At 39.8% G+C, this 23,699-nt stretch overlaps 2 protein-coding genes across 2 annotated transcripts in view; one reads left to right on the top strand and one right to left on the bottom strand.

Moving 5' to 3' along the window:
* Nucleotides 1-22,700, top strand: part of cyfip1 (cytoplasmic FMR1 interacting protein 1) — a 41,765-nt gene extending 19,065 nt beyond the window's left edge. The window contains exons 13-25 of the mRNA XM_016272095.1: nt 1,141-1,266; nt 3,402-3,568; nt 3,644-3,791; nt 6,022-6,197; nt 8,193-8,280; nt 12,167-12,310; nt 12,749-12,839; nt 18,040-18,170; nt 19,797-19,869; nt 19,985-20,079; nt 21,313-21,551; nt 21,654-21,801; nt 21,887-22,700. Coding sequence (XP_016127581.1) covers nt 1,141-1,266; nt 3,402-3,568; nt 3,644-3,791; nt 6,022-6,197; nt 8,193-8,280; nt 12,167-12,310; nt 12,749-12,839; nt 18,040-18,170; nt 19,797-19,869; nt 19,985-20,079; nt 21,313-21,551; nt 21,654-21,801; nt 21,887-22,051 — 1,791 coding nt within the window. The 3' untranslated portion in view covers nt 22,052-22,700. The remainder of the gene's footprint in view (nt 1-1,140; nt 1,267-3,401; nt 3,569-3,643; nt 3,792-6,021; nt 6,198-8,192; nt 8,281-12,166; nt 12,311-12,748; nt 12,840-18,039; nt 18,171-19,796; nt 19,870-19,984; nt 20,080-21,312; nt 21,552-21,653; nt 21,802-21,886) is intronic.
* LOC107585156 (fibronectin type III domain-containing protein 9-like) lies at nt 8,868-11,357 on the bottom strand. Its single transcript, XM_016272047.1, has 2 exons — nt 10,788-11,357; nt 8,868-9,703 (listed from the first exon to the last, which is right to left on the bottom strand). Exon 2 carries the CDS (start codon nt 9,603-9,605, stop codon nt 8,940-8,942), a length of 666 nt encoding a protein of 221 aa, XP_016127533.1. The 5' UTR covers nt 9,606-9,703; nt 10,788-11,357; the 3' UTR covers nt 8,868-8,939.
* Nucleotides 22,701-23,699: the final 999 nt, after the last annotated feature.

The following is a 23,699-nucleotide window of genomic DNA, read 5'->3' as shown; positions in this document are numbered from 1 at the left end:
GTGTGTGTGTGTGAGTGTGTGAGTGTGTGAGTGTGTGAGAGAGAGAGAGAGACACATCAAAGTGGAGTCAGCTGTCTTAACCGTGGCTTTGTTGCAAACACATACCAGCTTCATCACTGTGTCTGTCACGTGACTCTGTTCCCCTTTCGGGCTCTGACTTTACATTTATTTTGAAAGATGAAGCTCGCGATTATTGTAAGGGGCGTTACATTTCCGACGAGTGCTTGCGGTGTTCAGCCAATCACAATGCACTGGGTCAGCTGGCCAAGCAGAACAGACTGCACTTGTCGGAAGGAGGGACTTTGTAGAAAATGAAGCTTTTGAGAGAGGCGGGGCATAGAGGACCTACAATAATGTACAGTATTTGAAAAATGTGTTTTTTGAACATTAAAGCATGTCAACATATTCTGTTACACCAAATACACAAAATAATGATCTTTAAAAAAGCATCATAAGACCCCTTTAAAACCGTCTATCAGCAGTAACTGTCAAAAGCTCTTTTAATGAGTGATGTCTGATAGAATTGTCCAGTCTCTTGAGAGCTGCTTAAGTGAGTTGCTCAGAATGGAAATATGAATTATCTCAGAAATTAATTTGCTCAGGTCCTGCTCTATGTCTGAGGACAGTCATTTACACCATGCACTCATCAGGCAGAAAAACAACCTGTCGCACATACTAAAGACTAACTAACCTCTGATTTCCAGTATCAGCGACCCACCCATTCAAGACAGCGCTTGAACCTCATTCATTGAATAGACAGGGCCTGTCACTCCCCTGGTGTGCACTGTGCACTCCTTTTTGTTTCCACAAGGCCAGCAATGTTTTTACCTTTCATTTGAATCACTTTAATAGTCAGTTCCAGCTATATGTTTTTTTTTTTCTCTGAACAAAACATTTTATGCTGTCGTGCTTCTGAAATATTGATGCCATGGAAACAGCCTGAAACAAGTCCATTCTTGGCAATTAGTAAAATGGATTTTGATATTTGTAGCAAATTAGGCTGGGGATGGAGATGATTGACCATAGTTTCTGAAATTTGTGAAGTAGCTTTGAAGTATTAGATTTTTCTTACATCTCTTGCAGAATAATCATCACAAGCAATTATACATGAAATATTGTCAAATGTTTTCCTTTTTGCAGTATTCCTGGAAGTTGGTGCACCCCACAGATAAATACTCCAACAAAGAATGCCCAGATAACGCTGAGGAGTATGAACGTGCCACCAGATACAACTACACCAGCGAGGAGAAATTTGCTCTGGTGGAGGTCAGTACAGCTCAGCTGTGTAGCATTGTGATTATAAGCACCAAATAAATGCACAAACATTTTAAAAGTCATTGCACCTCATGACCTCCACTAAAAATGAATTTTTTGGATGATAAACAACAATTTATTCAGGTTTTTCTTAAATGAATTCTTTACTATACATTTTAATTCATTTTAATTATTATATAATGAAATCGATTTTAATTTGTATAATTATTTTACTTTTTTAAATTTTATAATTTATTTAGAATGACTAAAATGTAGTATTTAACTCTGTGTGGGCCTGTGTTTTGAATCAGTCCTTCTCTGAATGAACTCACTGAATCATATCAGTGACTGAATTGATTTTTGATTACAAATAGGGCTGCACGATAAATCGCATGCGATATTTAATGCGCATCTTGTCAGAAAGCTGGTTCTGTAATCAGCGGTAAATCTCCATCACCTGCGGGCTTTCATATTAAGCAGCATTAACTACACAGAGCCGTTGTTCACTGACGAGCTGCGCAAAAAATTTAGCGAATATGAACGTGGTTTTGCGCAGCTCGTGGCTCTGTGTAGTTAATGCTGCTCAATGTGAAAGCCCGCAGTGATGGAGATTTACCGCTGATTACAGATCCGGCTTTATTGATAAGATGTAGGGATGTAGCGATTAACCGCACTTTAAAACGTCACGGTTAATTAATCGTAAAAGTTCTGCTAAACCGAGTGTTTCCGTTACACGGAATGGAACTGTTGCAGCTTGTGCAAAATTGAAACAAAGTTACACTAGCGGTGCACCAGCTTAAAATGACGTGCTTATCAGAGACACGGAGGCTACTACACGCATTAGATTAACTGTGACAGAGGAACCAAACAGCGAAGCTTTATTTCCACCAGAGAAATGCTTGTCGATAGTGTGGGACCATCTTGCGTGCACCAAGAATGACCAGGGTGTCATTTAAATATTGCCGTAAAAAACTGCTGCTAAAGAGCAAACACATTAGGGATAATGCATGGCTAGCTGTACATTGAACAATTTTAATGCACGACATGAAGCCAAAAAAAACCTGAGGCGAAGCTACGGCTCGTTAGCTCAGCATTCTGCCCGCTTCAGATCAGAAAGAGATGAAATACTGCGGTAATATCACATTTATTTGAATTAATTAATTATAATATTTAGCTACTTGAATTAATTATTCGATCGAGTGAGAGAGAGAGGTGACAGTTGCCTACCTGCATCTGTGCGTCTCTCCAGTAGGCTATTTAATCTATTTTTATTAATAAATGTTGCGGGGCAGCGTTCTCAAGCAGTTTGTGTCCTCCTGAATGTTTGTATACATGCGCAGTGTGATCTCCAATGAACTTACAAGCCAAAATAATAGACATGATTTTCTCAGGCCACATGTAAAATCAAATGAATTATTATAAAGATTTTTTAATTAATATGTATGGATGACAGTTGATTACAGTAATATTTCAGTTTATTTCCATCATTAGTAACAGTTTCCCCTGTGGGATAAAGTTAATATATATTTATATATTAATACTTCATTAACTTTATTTACTATCCCTGTTGTAGTATTATTCATAAGATTTTTTTCACCATGTTTCCAAATTCTCTACCCCAGGTCCAAAAGAAATGTAAAGAATGTACAAACTGAAAACATTAAATACTTTTGTGATCTATTTCCATTTGTTATTTTCAAAAGAGAAATACTGTCATGGATGTCATAAATTCCAATAGGAGAGATGGACTTTTCTTTGTCTTTTGTTTATTATGTTGTGCTGTATTGTTGGTTACTGTGTTATTTCTGTCTCAAAAGCCAGCAAAAAAAATTACGCTTTAATATCTAAAGAGTGTTCATGTGATTTTATACATTAGTAATGTTGTGAAATGAATAAATCGCAATAACCGTAAAACCGTGATTATTCCTCAGACAATAACCGTACCAACAAAATCTACAATCATTGCATCCCTAATAAGATGCGCGTTAAATATCCCATGCGATTTATCGTGCAGCCCTAATTACAAATCAAGAACTTTTGTCATCTTAATGTTCATAAAATGTAATTCAGTGTCATTAACTGACTGAAGTAAACTCCGAAGAGTTTGTGTCCGTGTTCTGGATGTGCTTCTGTCTGCATGTGTTTAGGTCATTGCCATGATAAAGGGCCTGCAGGTTCTGATGGGCCGTATGGAGAGTGTGTTCAACCACGCAATCCGTCACACCATCTATTCAGCTCTGCAAGATTTTGCCCAGGTGACGCTCAGAGAACCGCTGCGTCAGGCCATCAAGAGAAAGAAGAATGTCATCCAGAGGTACAACAGAGCACCAAACTGAATGATCTTCCTGTCTTACAGCTCTAGTTTTGGCTCACTGTGACTTTGTTGCAGCATCCTCCAGGCCATCCGTAAGACCATCTGTGATTGGGAGACTGGCAGAGAGCCACATAATGACCCAGCATTGCGGGGCGAGAAGGACCCTAAAGGGGGATTTGATATCAAAGTTCCTCGTCGTGCCGTAGGACCCTCCACCACTCAGGTATGCAACTCTGTAATTCGCAATACATAGACAATGTAGTAACCCAATTGTGCATACAGAAAATGTATGACAGTAACAAACCTCAGAACTGTTACCTTCAAATGTCTGTAGTTATGATTTGCATTCTGAATGCAGCGGTATGTAATATTTTTCACTTTTCATTTTATAAAACTCTTTACCTGAAACAACCTACCCAGCCATACTGCTATATGCTTTTTCTACCTGTTACGCTGGTTTCACATTGGATGCGCAAGCAGAGCAGAGGCAGCGCAGAAGCGGTGCGTATGCAGAGTGGGAGCAGCTGAACCGCGGCTTGTGTACTGCAAATACAGACGAGTATCATTCATTCGGTCATGCTTTTCAGGTGTTCTCCAACTACTGTCTGTCATGTGCTTTGATTTATGATATGGGCAGCATGCTGTGATGGGATTGTGTTCCGCTATGTGTTCCCCTCTGTGTTCCACTCCCACTTCCCACACGTGCATATAACATGCTGTACATAGGTAGTTTACATGATAAAAGGTAATCTTAAAGTTAATAAATGCCTCTAGTTTTAATAATTTAAACAGGCCTTTGAAGTTTTGGCAATAACTGCTGGCAGTGATGTGTTTTCATGTAGTTGATTCTGTGCTAACTCTAATATCTGATGTTTATTTTTAATGCTGTAGAATTAAGAAGCAAATGAGAATCGCTAAAATTATTGAATATATTTTGAGACAAAGGTCTTCTTAATGATTCCCAGTTTGGTTCAAGATAATTAAAGCAACAGTTTTTCAATAACGAGAAGAATATGTAAAAGTATGGTATTTGGGGTAAAAAGCGCTGAACATGGGCGCTGAAAAAAAAAATGCGCTGCTTACTCGTGCGATGTGAAACTGGCATTACACACAAACACAAAGCTCCCCCAGTGTCATTCAGAAGAGCTTGTAATCTTCCACAAGCTTCTGCCGCAGATGTTGCATTGAAGCATGGTTGATCCGGTGTGCAGTGGAAGGGTGTCGTATTGAATGTCAATAGTGCCTCGGGGATTTGAGCTGTAATCGGTGCTGCCTCTCAACGTGATCTCAGTGTTTTGCTGCTGGAATTTTTAAAAGATTCATATGTGTCAGTTTAATTTGATAAAGTATGTGTTGAGGATTGTTCCCATGCCGTGTTTTTTATTTTTTATTTTAATTCTTGACTCAATGTTTTTGTGTTAGTGTGGATTGATTTCAAGCTTTTCTGCCGTTGCCTTGAGCTCTGTATGATTATGGTTGAATTTCGCCACAAGAGGTTTCTGTCAAGAAGCTCACGGCTCTGAACTAGGGTTGCATTGATGCCTAAAATTTTAGCTTTATGTACGATACCTCAGTGAGTAGTTTACTCATATATATATATACCTGCTTGTTCATACAGACAGAATCTGATCCATTCATGTCTCATGTTTTTCAAATAGGGGGACAAAAGGGAGATTTTTTTTTCTTTCTTTTGTATAGTCCACATTTCATTAATGAAATAAAGATATGCCGTGTTTTTTATTTTTTATTTTAATTCTTGACTCAATGTTTTTGTGTTAGTGTGGATTGATTTCAAGCTTTTCTGCCGTTGCCTTGAGCTCTGTATGATTATGGTTGAATTTCGCCACAAGAGGTTTCTGTCAAGAAGCTCACGGCTCTGAACTAGGGTTGCATTGATGCCTAAAATTTTAGCTTTATGTACGATACCTCAGTGAGTAGTTTACTCATATATATATACCTGCTTGTTCATACAGACAGAATCTGATCCATTCATGTCTCATGTTTTTCAAATAGGGGGACAAAAGGGAGATTTTTTTTTCTTTCTTTTGTATAGTCCACATTTCATTAATGAAATAAAGATAAAATAAAATACTTTGTTCAAGACCATTTGACCTAAACAATGACTATGAGATATGATAGCCTCTCAGTATTTGAATAGAGTGCCAGACGGACACGCATACACACACAATTCCAGATGGAATCCAAGGGGGTGAGATACAGACGAACACTTTGATATGTCTGACATCTCCAGGGAAGCTTTGACACCTGTGTGCCCTCCATCAGCACATTAATGCACACAGACCAGAATGCGAAAGAGATCCTTCCACCTGTGGAAAGATGACCAGAGCAGAATCTGTCTATCGAGCGGTGGATAAATGTGCATGTGCGAAGACTAAAGACATCCAACTTTGCACTGTCTTTCATCTGCTTCCTCTTTCTGTTTCTCTGTGTAGCTGTATATGGTCAGGACGATGCTGGAGTCTCTGGTCGCTGATAAGAGCGGCTCAAAGAAGACTCTGCGCAGTAGTTTGGAGGGTCCGACCATCCTGGACATCGAGAAGTTTCATCGCGAATCATTCTTCTACACTCACCTGCTCAACTTCAGTGGTAAAGAACAGGCTAAATGGCAGTTCACACCAATTTAGCCATTTGGTACAGCGTTCACCATTTTAACAACAGTAAAATGATTACCAACTATACAGCTATACTTTTTGTTATTTAACCAACCTTTTTAATACCATTCTGCATCAATGCCCATTACTGAGCTTTTCTGTGTTCACAGAGGCCTAAAAAAGTATATAGACACTTAAGCTACATTTTAAAATGTATGAATGTCATTCCTTTATTAAAAGGCTTTTATTTTAAAGATAAATAGCACAAATACACATTCAATCTGCAATGAACAGCAAAAGTAAAAAAAAAAAAAATTAATTGGGAAAGTCGTGGCCTAATGGTTAGAGAGTTTGACTCGTAAAGGTTGCGGGTTCGAGTCTCGGTACCGGCAGATGGATATTTTTAAAGCCCAGTTTGGACAGGAAATTTTTTTTCTGTAATAAATTGACACATCTGTAAGTGATTGACATGGCAATTCATACAAGATTAAAATCACAGAGAATTAATTCTGGTAATTAATACCTTTAATATAAAATATGAAATATAAATATGAAATAAAAAAAATTGTGCAGACTCTACTAATCTTTAATAACAGGGTTGTGCAATAATATAATTTGTAATGTCATAAATAGGCAGCATTTTAACAGCTATATTAGTGTAGACATGACTTTCAGGCTTCAACTGATGCAATATGTATTCATTCATCCATATTTCAGTTAAACAGATGTGATTGAGATTAAATCAAATTGCATAGAAAATTTCTTTCATCACTTGTCAGAAAGCACGATGCACGAGACACTTAAGTGAAGATGGAGCATTGATTTCATCTTTAATTTTTTAGAGAATGGTTAATTATTAAGTTAATTCATTAGATATTTATAGTCAGTCTATGCTTAAAGCTTATGCTTACTCCAACCAGGAAAAGACTGCTATGTTTCAGATACATTTAAAACAGAGATTCTTGTTTGCAGCTGTTAAGAAGCATGTAATCTGCAGCAAGTGAATGCAAATCAGTTATCTTTTTTTATCAGTTTTTCTCCTGTGAATTGAGTGATCGTTTACCTTCTGCAGTTGGATCATCATGCTTTCTTTTTGTGTCTTCTTTTTACTGTCAAATAGCACAATACAATTTTTATTCTGAGCATAAGGTACAATCTGACCCATATATCAAATACGACAAGTGAGAAAAAGAAAGAGCTTTGTAAGGAATTATAGTGAGGTGAGAAATATTCCTATGACTGTATTGTGAGGTGTTCAAGATGGGCTATATAGAATAGACGTGAAGATAGGTCATGAAAGAGTCTGAATGTAGGATGAAAAGAAGACTAAAGTTATCTTTACACTGTCAGGTTAAGATGGCTTCAACATTTCATGGCCTTCATGGGGAAGATAGACATGTTGATGACAAATTTATCATAAAGGTACCCATTTAGTATCAGAGTGAACTAATGCCATCAGGGTTCAGCTGTGGTCTGAATACAGCTCGTAAATGGTAGAAGGATGCCATCTCTGAAGGTTACATCTGTGTTTCAGGTTTGAGAAACTGAGATGCACTATTCGCTTCAGTCCAGCTTTTTTTTGGATAAAGGGTGAATAACTAATTTCAGTTATTGTGTCTGCTTGATTCTCAGTAGACTCTCAGAGTGATGGATTGGGTACACAGAGCACAGTGATTCCACTTCTCACCTGCTCCTGTTGTATTACTCGCACACCCACAAGTCACAAGTGACTTTAACCAGCACACTGAGAACAACACCTAAAAGTTGGTCATGTCACAGCAGATATTTGTAGTTTTTTTTTTCTTTTTCTTTTTCTCCTTAGAAACATGTTCCTTTGAAAGCTGTGGTTTGACTTGTGTGATGAGTTTTTCACTGTATTATTACCTGTGAATGGGTCCGGAGTGGACATGCTGAGCACAGCCTTATTAAACAGAATTGACAATAACTAGTCGACGACAACCCAATAATACAAAAATGGTCAGATTTTTAAAACAATTTTCCCCTTTGTTTAGGTTTGTTCGCACGGTGCTGCCGTTTTCACAAGAGTTTCAGAGAGACAAGCCTCCCAATGCCCAGCCACAGTACCTGTATGGCTCAAAGGTGGGTTTGCATGAGTTTAAATGGCACACCGACATCTATTACATCTCCAGCATTAACTTGAGTGCCTCTCACAAACCATAACACACAGGGAAATGTTTTTTTTATTAAGCAAGATAGATAGGTAGGCAAAGTACATTTCAAGCATAGAAGGATTTCAATGCAACGAACACAACACAGATATACTATCAACTCACAAAGACATTAAAATCAACACTTATACAGCCATTAAAGGTAAATGTGCACTAAGCAATTGAATGTTTTGTTGGCTCTTTTTTTGCCTTGCAAAACCAATATGGCAGTGGTGTGTAACTTTAAACTGACACTGTACTCTACAGACACGATTCCAACATTGTAGGTTGATAGGTGACCCACATTATGTAGAAATATAAATATATAAAATAAATTATGCTTCTGATGTGAATCTTGTGTGTATTGGAAAATTTGGTACTATTTCTTACTGTAAAAAGTATCATTTTCAAATAATGATTATTATTATTATAATAATTATGATTATTATTTATAAATTATACAAAACATGTGTGTGTGTGTGTGTGGGGGGGGGTTATAAATAAATGAATAAAGGAATAACAAAATTGTGTAAGTTCTAATAGTTTGAATTTTTGGGGTCAGTGCCTCAAAGTAACAATTTGGTGCCCTAGTTATTCTGACCCGGGGCCAAAACTCTGTTTATTACTTGGAGTTCGAAGTTCACAACCCTGCACTTTTGCCATTTCTCTGCCGTGCTCGGCTCGGAAAGGATTTTCAATCACCGTTGCGTTCTGAGAGTCTTCCCCGCCACAACCGGCCGTGTACAGACTTTTTCTTCCTTCGCTTCCCATGTTCCCACCCATGGGGGTCAGAGCCAGGTGTGGAGGGTTCGGACCTGACTGGCTGCCTCTTTCTGGGTCCCTCTTGGCTGGACACATGGTGTGCAGACATCCCCAAAGCAGAGCCACAGCAATGATCAGCAACAGGATGCTGCTGGCAAGCCAGATGCCCATCGCCAGCTCCCTGCCGCTCTCTCCGAGCTCAGTGCCCTCATCTAGGGTACTGAAGACCTGGCACTGCTCTCTGGTGGGGTTGGCAGACTGGCAGGTGACGCAGAGGATGTAAGTGGTCTGTGGACTGAGGTTGCCCAGACTGGTGGACGTCTGGCTTACGGGAACCCTGTCCTCCCGCAAGAAGCTCTTGCGTGTGTAACCCATCAGCAGGCTGTTCCAGTTAGGGTGATACATGACGCTGTAGAACGTGTCCACGCAGCCTGGAGATGATGGCCAGCTCACGATGGCAGAGGTGGCTGTAATGTTCTGAATGGTGATAGTCATGTTGAGTTTGTTTTTTAGATTGAAACTCAGACCCTTATGCACGCACAGTTTGATGATGTAGGCTGGTTTGAGACGACATGCAATGATTTTTGAAGGATCTGGAAGAATAGAGGGAAATGTTTTTTTTTTAATTTAGATCAATTCTGACCTTGAATGTAGTACAACAAGGTCTTAATAGATTAGTAATGGTCTTGCTTCTGGCATAAAATGTTTTTTTTTTTTTTTTTTTTAAGAAATGTAAAACTTCAGTTGTTGTTTTCAGTATTGAAATTGATTTTGAATTGAAGTGCTTTGCCAAAGGGATTTTATCAAAAAACACTGGCTGAGGACAGGTATATAAAAAATACAGCTTTGCTATAAACACTGCAGATGTTTTGTACGTGTTCTGTGCTGTTCTTTTCTGTCAAGTTTGTCTTTCATATTGTAGTAACTAACATTGAGAATGGTTGTGTAGGTAACACACAAGGTGGCTATTTTCATGGTTATATGAAAAGCACCAGGTTATTGAGTACAAGAACAGATTTTTTATTTATCTGCCTTGATTGTTTTGTATCTATTATTTTCTCTCTTCAAACTAGGTATCTAAAGCAGGATTATGTGAATGAGTTGAAGAGTAATTTCCAATTGACATTACATCCATATATCTGCTTGCCAAGAAAAAAGTTCTGCTTCTATCAAGTCATTATAAATGAATAACATTACAGCCCAATAAATATAATTTTAAGGTTAAATTAAAATAAACAATTATTTATTCAGTCATCACTGTTGTAATATCTGCCATGCATTATGCATGATCAAACACTGCTGCATGAGTATTTTATACTTGTGTGTGGAGTGGTGACCCTGTATGCTATACACACACACACACACACACACACACACGCTGTAATTACTCGGCAGTCAGCACCATACAAAAGCTTGAACACTAATCATTTTGATCTTCCAGAAGCAGACAGCGTCAATAACGCTCAGAGAAGTCTGAGGAAAACAGGACATGTATTCTCTCTCCCTACAGACTTGTTGCTCTTTCCAATCTTTTTCAAATCCACACAGCTGCTAAAGATTTAGTTGTATTTTCAAACAGTACTTGTCTGAATTTCACCAGTGTTTACAGGTAATCTACAGCTACCCCCCCAACAGAGACACGGGTGAGATAGAGAGGTAAAGGAGCAAAAATCTTACCATAAAAGATGAGAAGAGAGTCACTTCATACAAAGATCGTCTCTCTCTGTTGCAGACAGAATCCCCCTGAAGCATTCAGAGGGTGTGATTTGTAGCTGTCTCTGTTTGGCATAGCTCAGCTCTCCTGCAGAAAGAGCTCCACTTCCACACCGCTGCACAGAAAAGCTTTTCTATCTGATTAGAACAGCAGACAGCAAATAAAGCAGAGAGAGAGTGCTGTGGGGAGGGGGAGACGACACAGCAGTGTTTTGCGTAGAATGCATTTTAAACAGAATTACAGCTGGGAGAGCTTGAACTCATCATTCATCCTCGATCTCTTACACATCCTTGCTCTCTCAGTCATTGGAAAAACACATGGCACTTTTCCTCCCCCACTTTGCTCTCAATTACTCCCTCAGACTGGTGACCTGTCTCCCCTGACTCACTGCCACAACACCTACGGACATGTATGCTCATGCATTTATGATTAATCATTAATCGGTCAGCTTGCAAATACTGTGTTCTTATTAAGAGAACACAAAAGGAAGCTTATTTCTTTCAAGTTTTGTTACTAAAGTATTTAAGACTTTGTTGGCCATTAAATGTTTTTTTTTAAGTGTAAAAGTGTGTGTTTGTGTGCACACATGCACACACACATATACAGTGCCATTAATACAGGTAACGAGTGGAGGACAGAGGAGCCTCTTAAAGAAGAAGTTACAGGTCTGTGAGAGCCAGAAATCTTGCTTGTTTGTAGGTGACCAAATACTTATTTTACCGAGGAATTTACCAATTAATTCTTTAAAAATCCTACAATGTGATTTTTTTGGATTTTTTTTCTCATTTTGTCTCTCATAGTTGAGGTATACTTATGATGAAAATTACAGGCCTCTCTCATCTTTTTAAGTGGGAGAACTTGCACAATTGGTGGCTGACTAAATACTTTTTTGCCCCACTGTGTGTGTGTATATATATATACACTTACAATGCAGTTCAAAAGTGTGGGATCATTACAATTTTCTTCTGCTCATAAAGGTTGCATTTATTTGATAAAAAATACAGTAAAACCGTAATATTGTGAAATTAATTTATATACTTTAAAATATTATTTATTTCAGTGTCCTTAAGAAATTATTCTAATATGCTGATTTATTATCAGTGTTGGAAACAGTTGTGAATATTAGAATATATCAGCATATTAGAATCATTTCTGAAGGACCATTTCTGAAGAACACTGAAGACTGGAGAACTGGCTGATGAAAATTCAGCTCTGCATTACAGGAATAAATTATATTTTAAAGTATATTAATTGTTGTTGGCTTAAAGCAAGACTTGAAATGAAATCTTGAGTTTTGTTCCACGCACTAACTTGCTCTCTTTTCTTTTTAATGATGATTTAGACCTTGAATTTGGCATACAGTAGCATATACAGCCTCTACCGGAACTTCGTGGGACCTCCACATATTAAGGCTATTTGCAGACTTCTAGGATACCAGGGCATCGCTGTGGTGATGGAAGAGCTGTTAAAGGTCGTCAAAAGCCTGGTACGTGCATAAGCATGCAAATTGCAGTTTATTCATGGAGATCTGGGGCCTTTTGCAAGACCCTTGACATAATCTTTTTTTTCTAATCAGCGGCTCTCAAACATGTGAGAAGAAATGCATGGTGTACTATTTCTACTAAAACTTCTCAAATGATGCCTTAATTATAGTGGTTTCAACACCAAAGTCATGGGTTTGTTTCCCAGGAATGCATGCACTGATATGGTCAGACAGAATACCAAATTTCTGTTTTCATGATGCACCAGATCATTTATAAGGATCTTAATTGAATCAGATCATTGTTGGAGCGATTTTTTTTTTTTTACACTGCTAATCTAACTTTAAAGGATAAAGAATAAAAGACAAAGTTCAGGATGTGTGGGCATTAGCAACATTTCTGCTGAAATCACCTTGTCATCTTGTTTAATTTTTCTGGTGCAGCTTCAGGGTACCATTCTGCAGTATGTAAAGACCCTGATGGAAGTCATGCCCAAGATATGCCGTCTGCCTCGCCACGAGTATGGCTCTCCAGGTGAAAATTGCACTTTTTTTTGGACACTCCTCAGCAAGCCTTTTATTTTCTGACCCAGGAGAGCCACTTTGACCCTGTGTAAAAATGAGCTCCCACTATCACCAATAGAAGATAAGCAATGAATTATCAAGCTTTCATAAATCCAGCTGTGCTGCTAGCCAGATTGGCTGTCTGCAGTGTGTCAGTCACACAGCGGAGCTTACGCAGCAGACGCTGGGTGTTTTATAAGACTTAATCAGACCCCTCTTGACTTGAGAAGGTTTGGTAATTGCTTCTTGCTCTTCTTTCTCCCTTTCTTTGTTTGTTATTTCTTTCCGGGTGACCATACTAAGAGGGTGCGCTCCACACTGAAACCATGGCATGTCTGATTATGTGGGCTTCAGTCAGCCTGGACAAAAACCTAGGCCCATGAGCGTGCAAAGCGGCGACGTGGCGTTGATGGTGGTAGATTGTGACCTAGTGGAAGTTTGTAAGCGTGCGGCAGCTAAGCTTGGCATCACTTGGCCCGTAACTCCTGGGGATCCAGGAGTTAAACGTGCCATCTATGATGGGAAAAGGCTTCCTTCTCGCCTTCCATCGGCGAAACAACTGCTTCCTGCTTTGCTGGCGTGTTTAGCAGAGATGAAGCGATCTAGGGACAAACCCTTTTCTCATCGTGTGCCCGTCAAGGGATACTCAATGTGAGTGAAATGGAAGGGCTTGGGCTCTCTAACCCTCCAACCCGAGGCGTTTGACATCTGTCTGCCACATTTAAAAAAAAGCACTGCGTCCTCCTGTTACCCCGTGTCCTGTTCCTCCGACGCAGAACAAGAGGTTTTTGAATGCGTCCAGGACTGCAAAACCCCAGAGCACGGAGCAGGCGGCTCGCCCCCACCGCTGCTTCAAACGCTAAACCACGGGGAAAGCAGTCATTCTTGGCAGCGGCTGCAAAGTCCAAGTCCGCTAACCCTTCTAACAAAAAGAGGAGGGATACCTAGGACACAATCTCTGCATGGGAGGGACTGGCAGCACCTAGGGTTCTCTGTGATGTCCTCTCCCGAGCCCACCATATCTGTTCCCCCACCCGCGAAGAAGCGGAAGATGTGGAGTTTGGGCGGAAAAATGGTTTAAGTTGTGTTCAGGCCAGTTCAGCTTCCCCTCAACACACAATGTTCCATCAAGTTCAAGTGCAGCATACTCAGCCACCAAAAAAATGTGGTCTGATGGTACAAACACAAGTTCTCAAGTGTATTGTCACAAAGCACTTCAGCCTCTGGGTTTAAAGCAAATAAAAAATTATCCGTCGCATCCAGGCTCAATGCCGAGGGCACAGGGAGACAAAAACAAAATAATAACAATGAACCAAGAGATAAATCGATCTCTTGAGTCACACAGATCCTGGCCGTTTTTCTCTGATGGCGCCAGCACTCCATCTATGGAATCAGTTCAGCTGAACCCTCTGGCTCTTTATCAGGAGGCTTGGAGAGAGTGTTCTGTGCATACGTGGGTCCTCTCGACTGTAACCAAGGGTTACAGGCTTCAGTTTGGTGTAAAACCCCCTCTTTTCAATGGGGTCATAGCATCTGTAGCAAATGGGGATTCAGCTCGGGTTCTAGAAGCAGAAATATCCTCCCTCTTAGAAAAAAGAGCTAAATAAGACGAGTTCCAGTGGGGGAAACTCAGAAAGGCTATTACTCACGTTATTTTCTAATTCCAAAGAAAGACGGGGGTTTGCGCCCAATAATGGACCTGCATGCTCTAAACAAGCACTTGAGGAAGTACAAATTCAAGATGCTCACAGTTGCAGCTCTCACGCGCACAGTCCGTCGGAACGATTGGTTCACCGCGGTCGATCTCAAGGATGCTTACTTTCATTTAAGCATCTATCCTGCGCACAGGAAATATCTCAGGTTTTCCTTTCAGAACGAATTGTACGAATTTGTAACACTTCCATTTGGGCTCAGCCTCGCTCCTCGCGTGTTCAGCAGGTGCATAGAGACAGCGTTATCACCGCTGAGACACAAGGGGCTCAGAATATCTGTTTTTTCTGGACGATTATCTGATTTGCGTTCACTCACGGGAGCGCACGGAACGGGACACAGAGATGCTCATGTCTCATCTAACGAGTCTGCAGTTCAGAATCAACTATGCCAAAAGCCAGCTGATTCCATCTCAGGAGATAGAGTATCTGGGCTTACGAATAGACTCTGGCATACCGTGCTATGCTCTCTGAAAGGAGGATAATGGCATTTTATCAGTGCCTGGCCCAGTTTTGCAAGGGAAATTTGGTAACGTTCAGGATCTGTCTCCGCCTTTTGGGCATGATGGCTTCGTCGCTGTCTGTGGTCCCGCTAAGTTTGCTGAAAATGAGAGGCTTCCAGCAATGGGTAGCAGCGAGACGTCTGTGTCCTCGTCGGCACCTCGCACGCAGAGTGAGAATACACACGGAGTGCGTGATGGCTCTTCATCAGTGGAGAGATCCCCGTTTATTCCAGACAGGGGTTCCCTTGGGGAGCGTGTCTCTGAGAAAAGTAGCATCTCTGTCAGGCTGGGGGGCTGTTATTCAGGGCAGATCTGTAAACGCTCGCTGGACGCCTCAGCTTCGCAGACTTAACATAAATATGTTGGAGTTGATGGCAGTCTTTCTGGCCCTGAAACATTTTCTCCCATTCTTAGAAGGGTTTCATGTTCTGGTCAGGACAGACAATACGACGGTGTTGGCATATATCAATCGCCAAGGGGGAACGCATTCGTTGCAACTGCACAATCTAGCACGCAAACTGATTGTCTGGGGCGCGGCGCACTTCAGCTCGCTGCGCGCGACGCACGTACCAGAAGTCCTGAATATAGGGGCGGCTCTCCTGTCAAGGGGCAACCCGTTATACGGAGAGTGGGTGCTCCACCTGTAGGTGGTGGATCAGATTTGGGGGATGTACAGCAAGGCTGCCGTAGATTTCTTCGCCTCGCAGGCAAATGCAAAGTGTCTGCGGTATTTCTCTCTCAGGGACGAAAATATGCCTTTGGGTGTGGATGCACTGGCGCACCCGTGGCCGAACGTGTTGCTTTACGCATTCCCTCCGCTGAGTCTAATTTCTCCCACAAGAAAAAATGGATTATCTCTCCTTCTGATAGCCTCTTGTTGGCCGGGGAGGCTGTGATTGGCAGAGATTGTCCAGCTCCTTCAGGGAGAACCCTGGCTGCTCCCGTTGCGCCAGGACCTGCTGTCGCAAGTGGGGGGGCAGATATTTCACCCACACCCGGAAAGAGTCGATCTTTGGGTCTGGCCCGTGAAGGGTTAAATTTATACATGTAATATAATTTATACAAGGCGTGTCATGTATGCTTTGAGGTAGTCTCAGTTGGACGGCACCCTCTTATATGCTGTTTTATGAAGAGGGTGAAGCGTTTGAGACCAGTACCTAAGCATCTGGTCCCGTCATGGGACTTGCCCATGGTTCTGAATGCTTTAACTCAGGGCCCCATTTGAACCTCTGGAGAGTGTTGATATTAATCTCCTATCTCTGAAAACGGTCTTACTACTTGCTTTAGTCTCAGCTAAGCGAGTGTGTGTTACATGCTTTGTCGGTTCATCGGGCATGTCTGGATTTTAGTCCGGATGAAGGTTGCGTTGCTGCCTAACCCGGCTTTCGTAGTCAGTGATTCCGCTTATAACTGCTCTGCTTTGGAGCTGCGTGCCTTTTACCCCCCTCCTTTTTCTTCGGAGGGGGAGTGGAAATTGCACACTTTGTGTCCTGTACGAGCGTTACGCGATTATGTAAACAGGACACGATCGTTCAGGAAGAATGATCAGTTATTAGTTTCATGGGCCACTCAATGTAAGGGTAAGCCGATCTCCTCACAGCACCTTTCCCATTGGATGGTGGAGGCTATTGAATTAGCCTATACATCTATGGGTCTTCATTCCCCTGTGCGCTAAAGGGCTCATTCAACAAGGGGTATGGCTACCTCTTGGGCATTATTTAAGGGGATTTCGGTAGGAGATATTTGTGCAGCGGCAAGCTGGGCTTCCCCTCATAGATTTATCAGATTTTACCATCTGGATGTCACTGCGCCTTCTATGGCTCATGCAGTTCTCAATGTTGGCTCTTTGGAGAATTGAAAGGTTATCTTTCGTTCTTGCCGGGGTCTGTTCGGCGGCTTCGGAAAGCATGCGTTTCGGGAGTTGGCTATATCATTCCCATAGTGATATACCGAGTGATTGTTTGAAAGAGAACGTTAGGTTACTTGCGTAACCTCGGTTCTCTGAGAACAGAGCGAGGTATCTAACCAAGCTTCCCTACTCGCATAACACGGGGGAAGAGCGTGCTTAGAATGCCGTTTTCGGGGATCACAGCCATATATAGGGAGGGGGTGGGCTCCTTGTCATGAGCTGTGATTGGTCTGTCCTTTGGACAGACGTGGTATAGTTGGTGCTTCCATAGTCTATCACGCCTGGGGCGTTTCCCATAGTGAGATACCTCGCTCTGTTCTCAGAGAACCGGGGTTACGCAAGTAACCTAATGTTTTCTCTTTGAATTAAATAGTTTTCTGAGACCACTGGGAGATATTTGTCCTTGTTTGAATCATAAACTCGATTTTTGATAAACCTCTCATCTTATGTAATTTTCCTTCTCAAATAAATGTATCTTAAAGGGTTAGTTCACCCAAAAATGAAAATTCTGTCATTAATTACTGTCATGTCATTCCAAACCCATAAGACCATCTTCGGAACACAAATTAAGATATTTTTTATATTTTGAATTAATGAATTAATTAGTGAACTAGCCCTTTAATTTAAAAATCTAGACATTTGCACTGGAAACTAAGACAATTATTGAGGAAGATCATGACTTTTTTTGCAGTGTGAACAGAAGGTTCAGATTAAAATGACGTTTCCTCAAATGTATTTAAATTTCTTTACTTAATTTTAAAGTGGTCTTAAACTCTTAACTTAAATTTACCTTTATTAAACCTTCAGAAACCACAATACATGCATGTGCTGGTCGCGTCAAGGTTAGTTTTAGGGCCTGGATCAATATTACTGTTAACAAGACATCCAGATTTTAAGCATTTATTAGGAGATGTTGATCCAGAAACGGGATCTATTTTTGTTAATCACAATGCAGTGTGCAAATAGAGGAATACTAATACTTCAGCATTTCCAAAAACAAACAAAATGAGGCATTATAGTGAAAGTATGATTTTTGTCTCCTGGATGCAGGTATTCTGGAGTTTTTCCACCACCAGTTGAAGGACATTGTGGAGTATGCTGAGCTGAAGACTGTGTGCTTCCAGAACCTGAGGGAAGTTGGAAATGCTTTGCTGTTCTGCCTGCTGAGTGAGCAGAGCTTGGTATGACCACTGAGCATTCACACTATGCTATAGAAACCATGCCTTAAAACGGTACTGACCAATCCTACCTTAGCAACTGTTGCCACCTGCCATAATCTTTTCTTTAAAGAAGAAATTCCAGTTTATGTAAGAATATCCAATATTTTTATGACCACTTTCAGTATGTAAGCAAAACAGAGGGTCAATGCCATCAATAAACAGATCTTCAGCAGATTGATAATGTGGTTTTGAGAGTAAAGAGTGTGGAAGTGAGCTTTACTAATTAATTTTGTCCTTTGTGGTTTGGCTCCTTTCATATTCTCATATTGCTGTGACAAGTGACACACAAGACGCATAACTAAAGTCTTCAATCATGAATGAATCTCTTAATATTGTAACTTTTTATAAATTATTCAGGAGTCAATGACAGAATAGAGCAATATACTGTATATATGTACTGTAATGTGTTAATTAGGTGTGATTAATTTGGGAAAAAATAACATTAAAATTAATAACGTATTTAACACACCCTGGCCCTCCGCAGACCTGTATTTGACATTGCATGCAGCTGTTGACAAACATGATGCAGGGCAATGACTGACTGTGTATTTAACACAATAATGACCAAATATGGTTTACACTGCATAATGGATGGAACATCACTGCAGCATGGTTGAGAATATCTGACATTCATCCAGACACTCAAGAGACTCTTCACAGATGTGATAAGCTGCTGTTTAATTGTCAACCATTAGTCACAATTATGAAAGTTACCCAGGGAGATGCTGTCTTCCACCACCCTCCACATTAAACATCAAATTATATAGTGTCAATAATGAAGGGTTGTCTGGAAAAAAAATAAGTAATGGAAGAGAAAATGTCTGTGCCTGTGTGAAAGTACCTGCTCTGCCTGATGGTAAGGTCAATGCAATCTGAGCTGTTGGCTGTAATTCTCTGCATTTTAATTTAAATGTCAACAGCCTCATCTGTAATAGCTCCTGTCAGTGGTGTATGTGACTGCATGGCTCCATCTGCTGGAACCATACCCATAGAAATTCTAAAAGGCTTCATTGGACATACATTAAAACACCGTTTTGACATGAAGTGCCATTTCTGTTTTTTGTTGTCAACCACTATGCGACATCACCCCTCTGTGCCACAAAAGAAATCCTCGCCACAGTATGAATAATTCATGCCAAATACTGAAGGGAGGTAGTTTGACATAAGGATATGCATAATGTTTATGGTTAATATTCGATATTAATTTCTACATATACTCATATTTTTAAAATTTCAAGTTACATAATCAAAATTAACGTTAATGTATTTTGAACATTTAGCAAGAAATGCAAGTTATTTCATGATATCAACATTATATGAGACATCATTATAGTAAAGTGACACCAAAAACCGCCCACAAACATTTAGCTAATGACTAATGGAATCTGTGCTTTACTAGTTAACCTGATTAACATAATGCACCAAAACTCTGTGATTATGCATGTACATGTCAAAGTGTCAATGTTGGCTTGTCTCAGATTGCTTATTTGAATTTAACTCATGCTTTGATCCCATTGTTCCATTGATTACTTCGCTTTTTGCCCGCGTGACTTAGTTTCTGAAATGAGTTTGTCTCTTTTCCTACAGTCTCAAGAGGAGGTGTGCGACTTGTTGCATGCAGCACCCTTCCAGAACATCTTGCCAAGAGTTCACGTTAAAGGTAAGCTCATGTTTATGGATGTTTGCTGAGGATATGCAGTATTTTTTAGAATGCTTTATTTGAGCAGTTCCTCATACATATCCAATAATCCCTCTAACAACCCACACTTGAGCAGAAGGTGAACGTCTGGATGCAAAGATGAAGCGTTTGGAGGCCAAATACACAGCACTGCATATGGTGCCTCTAATTGAGCGTCTGGGAACCCCTCAGGTGGGTGAAACATCACTGCGCTGAGTGACAGCCGCTTTAGTCGTGCTCTGCTACTTTGCCGCCTCCAGTACACACATCTACTTATTGTCATTAGCATCTTCAATTACACACCTAACTGCTGGTTTGAGCTCATCCCTGAGCCTTCCACGTTCACTTTTTTATTTATGAGCTGTCGGTGGTAATGGCCAAATTTATTATTTTCAAAGAAAAATGGTGATTTCTAAATTTTGCTGGAAGAAATGAGCATTATTTTATCCTGGTAACGCTGCTATTTTCTGTCACTTTTTGTTACATTAATTGGCATTTCTACAAATGAAATCAGTAACTGCACTTGTGTTTTTTGTGATTGATTCTGTGCTTAAATTTTTATTTTTTTTTTAAAGTCCCAGACCACTGTTATATATGGAATAGGTCTGAAATTATGAGATACAAAGCCATAATTAAGTTGAAATTGACATAAAAAAAAAATATTTGAAATTATGAGATAAAATCAACTGACAAATTGAAATTATCATGATTTGGTAAATCATGTTTTTTGAGCTAAAGGTCTAAAATTATGAGAGAAAAAGCCATAATTAAGTTGAAATTGACATTAAAAATTGAAATTATGAGAGAAAATCATAACTATGGCAAGTCGAAATTATCATGCTTTGGTAAATCATGCTTTTTGAGATAAAGGTCTGAAATTGAGATAAAAGCTATAATTGAAATAGACAAAGTTGAAATTTATGAGATAAAAAGTTATAATTAAGTTGAAATTGACAAAGTTGAAATTGAGATAAAAAGCCATAATTAAATTGAAATTGTCATAAAAAGTTGACGTTAAGAGATAAAAAATGAATAATTACGCTGAAATTGACAAGTTGAAATTGAGAAAAAGTTGATAGTCAATCTTGATTCATAATTTCAACTTTTTATATCATAATTATGAGATAAAAAGTCAGAATTAAAGATGACGTTGCATTGAGATACTTCATAATTGAGTCAATTGTGAGAAAGTCAAAATGATCACATCTCAGTGGTGACTTTTTATGCCATCATTATTCATTGTTAGGATTGTCACAATACTACGTAATTGTGGTGACATCACCATCTACTGTTCAAATTTGATAACTGTAAATATGCTTTGAAGGACAAATCATATGCTTTGACAAACAAAGTCAATCTTGATGCAGACTTGAGTGAGCAGTACTGGTCTGATTTGAATCAATACCCTGTACAATCTCTAATCAGCAAATTGCCATCGCCCGTGAGGGTGACCTGCTGACTAAAGAGCGGCTGTGCTGCGGTCTCTCCATATTCGAGGTCATTCTGACTCGCATCCGCGGTTATCTGGACGACCCAATCTGGCGCGGCCCGTTGCCCAGCAACGGCGTGATGCACGTGGACGAGTGCGTGGAGTTCCACAGGTTGTGGAGCGCCATGCAGTTTGTGTACTGCATCCCGGTGGGAGCTCACGAGTTCACCGTTGAGTGAGTGCAAACGGATCACCTGTTTTTCTCGTCATGTAGAATGGCGGTTTACAGTGAGATTAGGATATTTGTGCTTTATAAAGCATATTGATCTTCTTCTAGGCAATGTTTTGGAGATGGTCTGAACTGGGCCGGTTGCATGATTATCACATTGCTTGGACAGCACAGACGCTTTGACATCCTGGACTTCAGCTACCATCTCCTTAAGGTGCAGAAACATGACGGCAAAGATGAGATCATCAAGAGTGTGGTGAGTTTTTCTTCAATGAAGTTTTTATGTAACTTCTGTAGTCAAGACATCAGCTAAACCATCTTATTTCTCTCTCTCACTTTAGCCTCTAAAGAAAATGGTTGACCGAATTCGCAAGTTCCAGATTCTGAATGATGAAATCTTTGCCATTTTGAACAAGTACCTGAAGTCTGGGGATGGAGAGAACATGCCAGTCGAACATGTCCGTTGCTTTCAGCCTCCGATCCATCAGTCATTGGCCAGTAACTGAGATTGGCGTACATTTGCAGCAATTAGAAGTGGAAGAGATGCTAGAGGGGAACATATTTAGCTACATGTTTAGGACCAGTTTCACTGTCACATTCTACATAGAGATGCCTTTCGTACGCCAGCCTGTAGTGTTCACAGAGCCAGTAAGTTGCCTTGTGATTAGTCAAGTGTTTTGTAAGCATCAATCAATTGTACCATTATTGGGTTTGCACATGTCTCAGGCTTTGGTCAATTAGGCCAAAATATGTTTTAAAATGATAGACAAACACGGCCCAGTTTTACATAGTGTTTTTCAGGTTGATTTTATTTTGTACACACTCGTGCCTTATTATAGATAAATGGCTTTTATATGTTAATGATAGCACAGCACTACTCATTTTCGTGTTTTATACCAGGGGAAAGGGTTGGAAAATGGCCAAGTGGGGTTTTATCAACTGATTATTTAAGCTTTTGCTGTGGTGAGAGACCAGTGGTATATTTCTATGTGGTGTTTTTGAATAATTGCATGCACGATTCTTTTCCTTCTATTATCCTGAATAAATCTTTAAGCATAACCAAGTTCTTACTCTCATTAAACGTGCCTTTTTGTATTTTAATTGTAATCAGATTTTAATTCAATAAATATCAAATTCTGTGGTTTCCTGGGTTGTCTTTTCAGCAAATTAAACGAGTTAAATGACTAGTTCACAAAAAATAAATAAAAACGGTCATCGTTTACTCAATTTGAGAGCTATATAAAAACTATATCAAGTCTTCAGTGGGTCTCCTGCATCTTTGAAGAGGTTGAAGCAGGTTGGAGATCAATTTTGCAGGACAGTGGGTCGCCAGGAAGATCTTTGGTCGATGCGAATCTGAAGGTATCTGTGTGCAGTGTTCCAACAAACTTAAGTTAACTTGCATTCATATCAATGATAACCAGTGTTGGGCTAGTTACTCAAAGAATGTAATATATTACTCCTTACTAGTTACTCCTTTCAAAAGTAATATTGTTACTATTATTACTGTCTGGCAACAGTAATTAGTTACACTACTAGTTACATTACTTTTTCTTCAAGCTCCACAGAAGTTGTAACTGTATATTCCACATAAAATTCTTTCTAACAACATATTTCTGCCTCATCATTTGACCAAAATCCACGTTGGATCGCAGTCAGAAGTTATTACAAACACTCAATAGTGACATTCAAGTAGAAGTGTTGTATTAATCTCATTAATTGTCATGTGTAGCTTGAAGCTAATTGTAATTTTTCCATATTCCAAGCTTGCCTGCTGCACTGGGGACATCACGTGCATGTGCGAGTCATGAAAATTAGTGATTGTTGGATTTTAAATCAGCGGGGTTGAAGCATCAAAAGTAACTATGGATGGTAACCGTAATATTATTACTGAAATCTTATATATACACTACTAGTTGCTGCAAAAAGTAATATTACAGTAACTAAATTACTAGTAACGTTACTGCCCAACACTGTTAACGAGTGCATATCGACGATAATTAAACCATTTTAATTAAAATATCATAAACAATGACGAGACAAATGAACACCGCTAGATATTAATAATGTTTTTGAACAAAATAAAATCCAGTTTCAGGTGATTAAGCTGAACAATGAATGAACACCGGTCAATTAAAGCGCTTTGTTGGCGGG

Source organism: Sinocyclocheilus grahami, unplaced genomic scaffold (genome assembly GCF_001515645.1).
Source record: "Sinocyclocheilus grahami isolate Dianchi unplaced genomic scaffold, SAMN03320097.WGS_v1.1 scaffold67.1, whole genome shotgun sequence".
Lineage (NCBI taxonomy): Eukaryota > Metazoa > Chordata > Actinopteri > Cypriniformes > Cyprinidae > Sinocyclocheilus > Sinocyclocheilus grahami.
The sequence above is the reverse complement of the archived record's forward strand: the minus strand, read 5'-3'. Positions and strand labels throughout refer to the sequence as shown.

What these genes read in the sequence shown, in the direction of transcription:
- LOC107585156 (XM_016272047.1), bottom strand. Translation starts at nt 9,605, where the DNA reads ATGACTATCACCATTCAGAACATTACAGCCACCTCTGCCATCGTGAGC.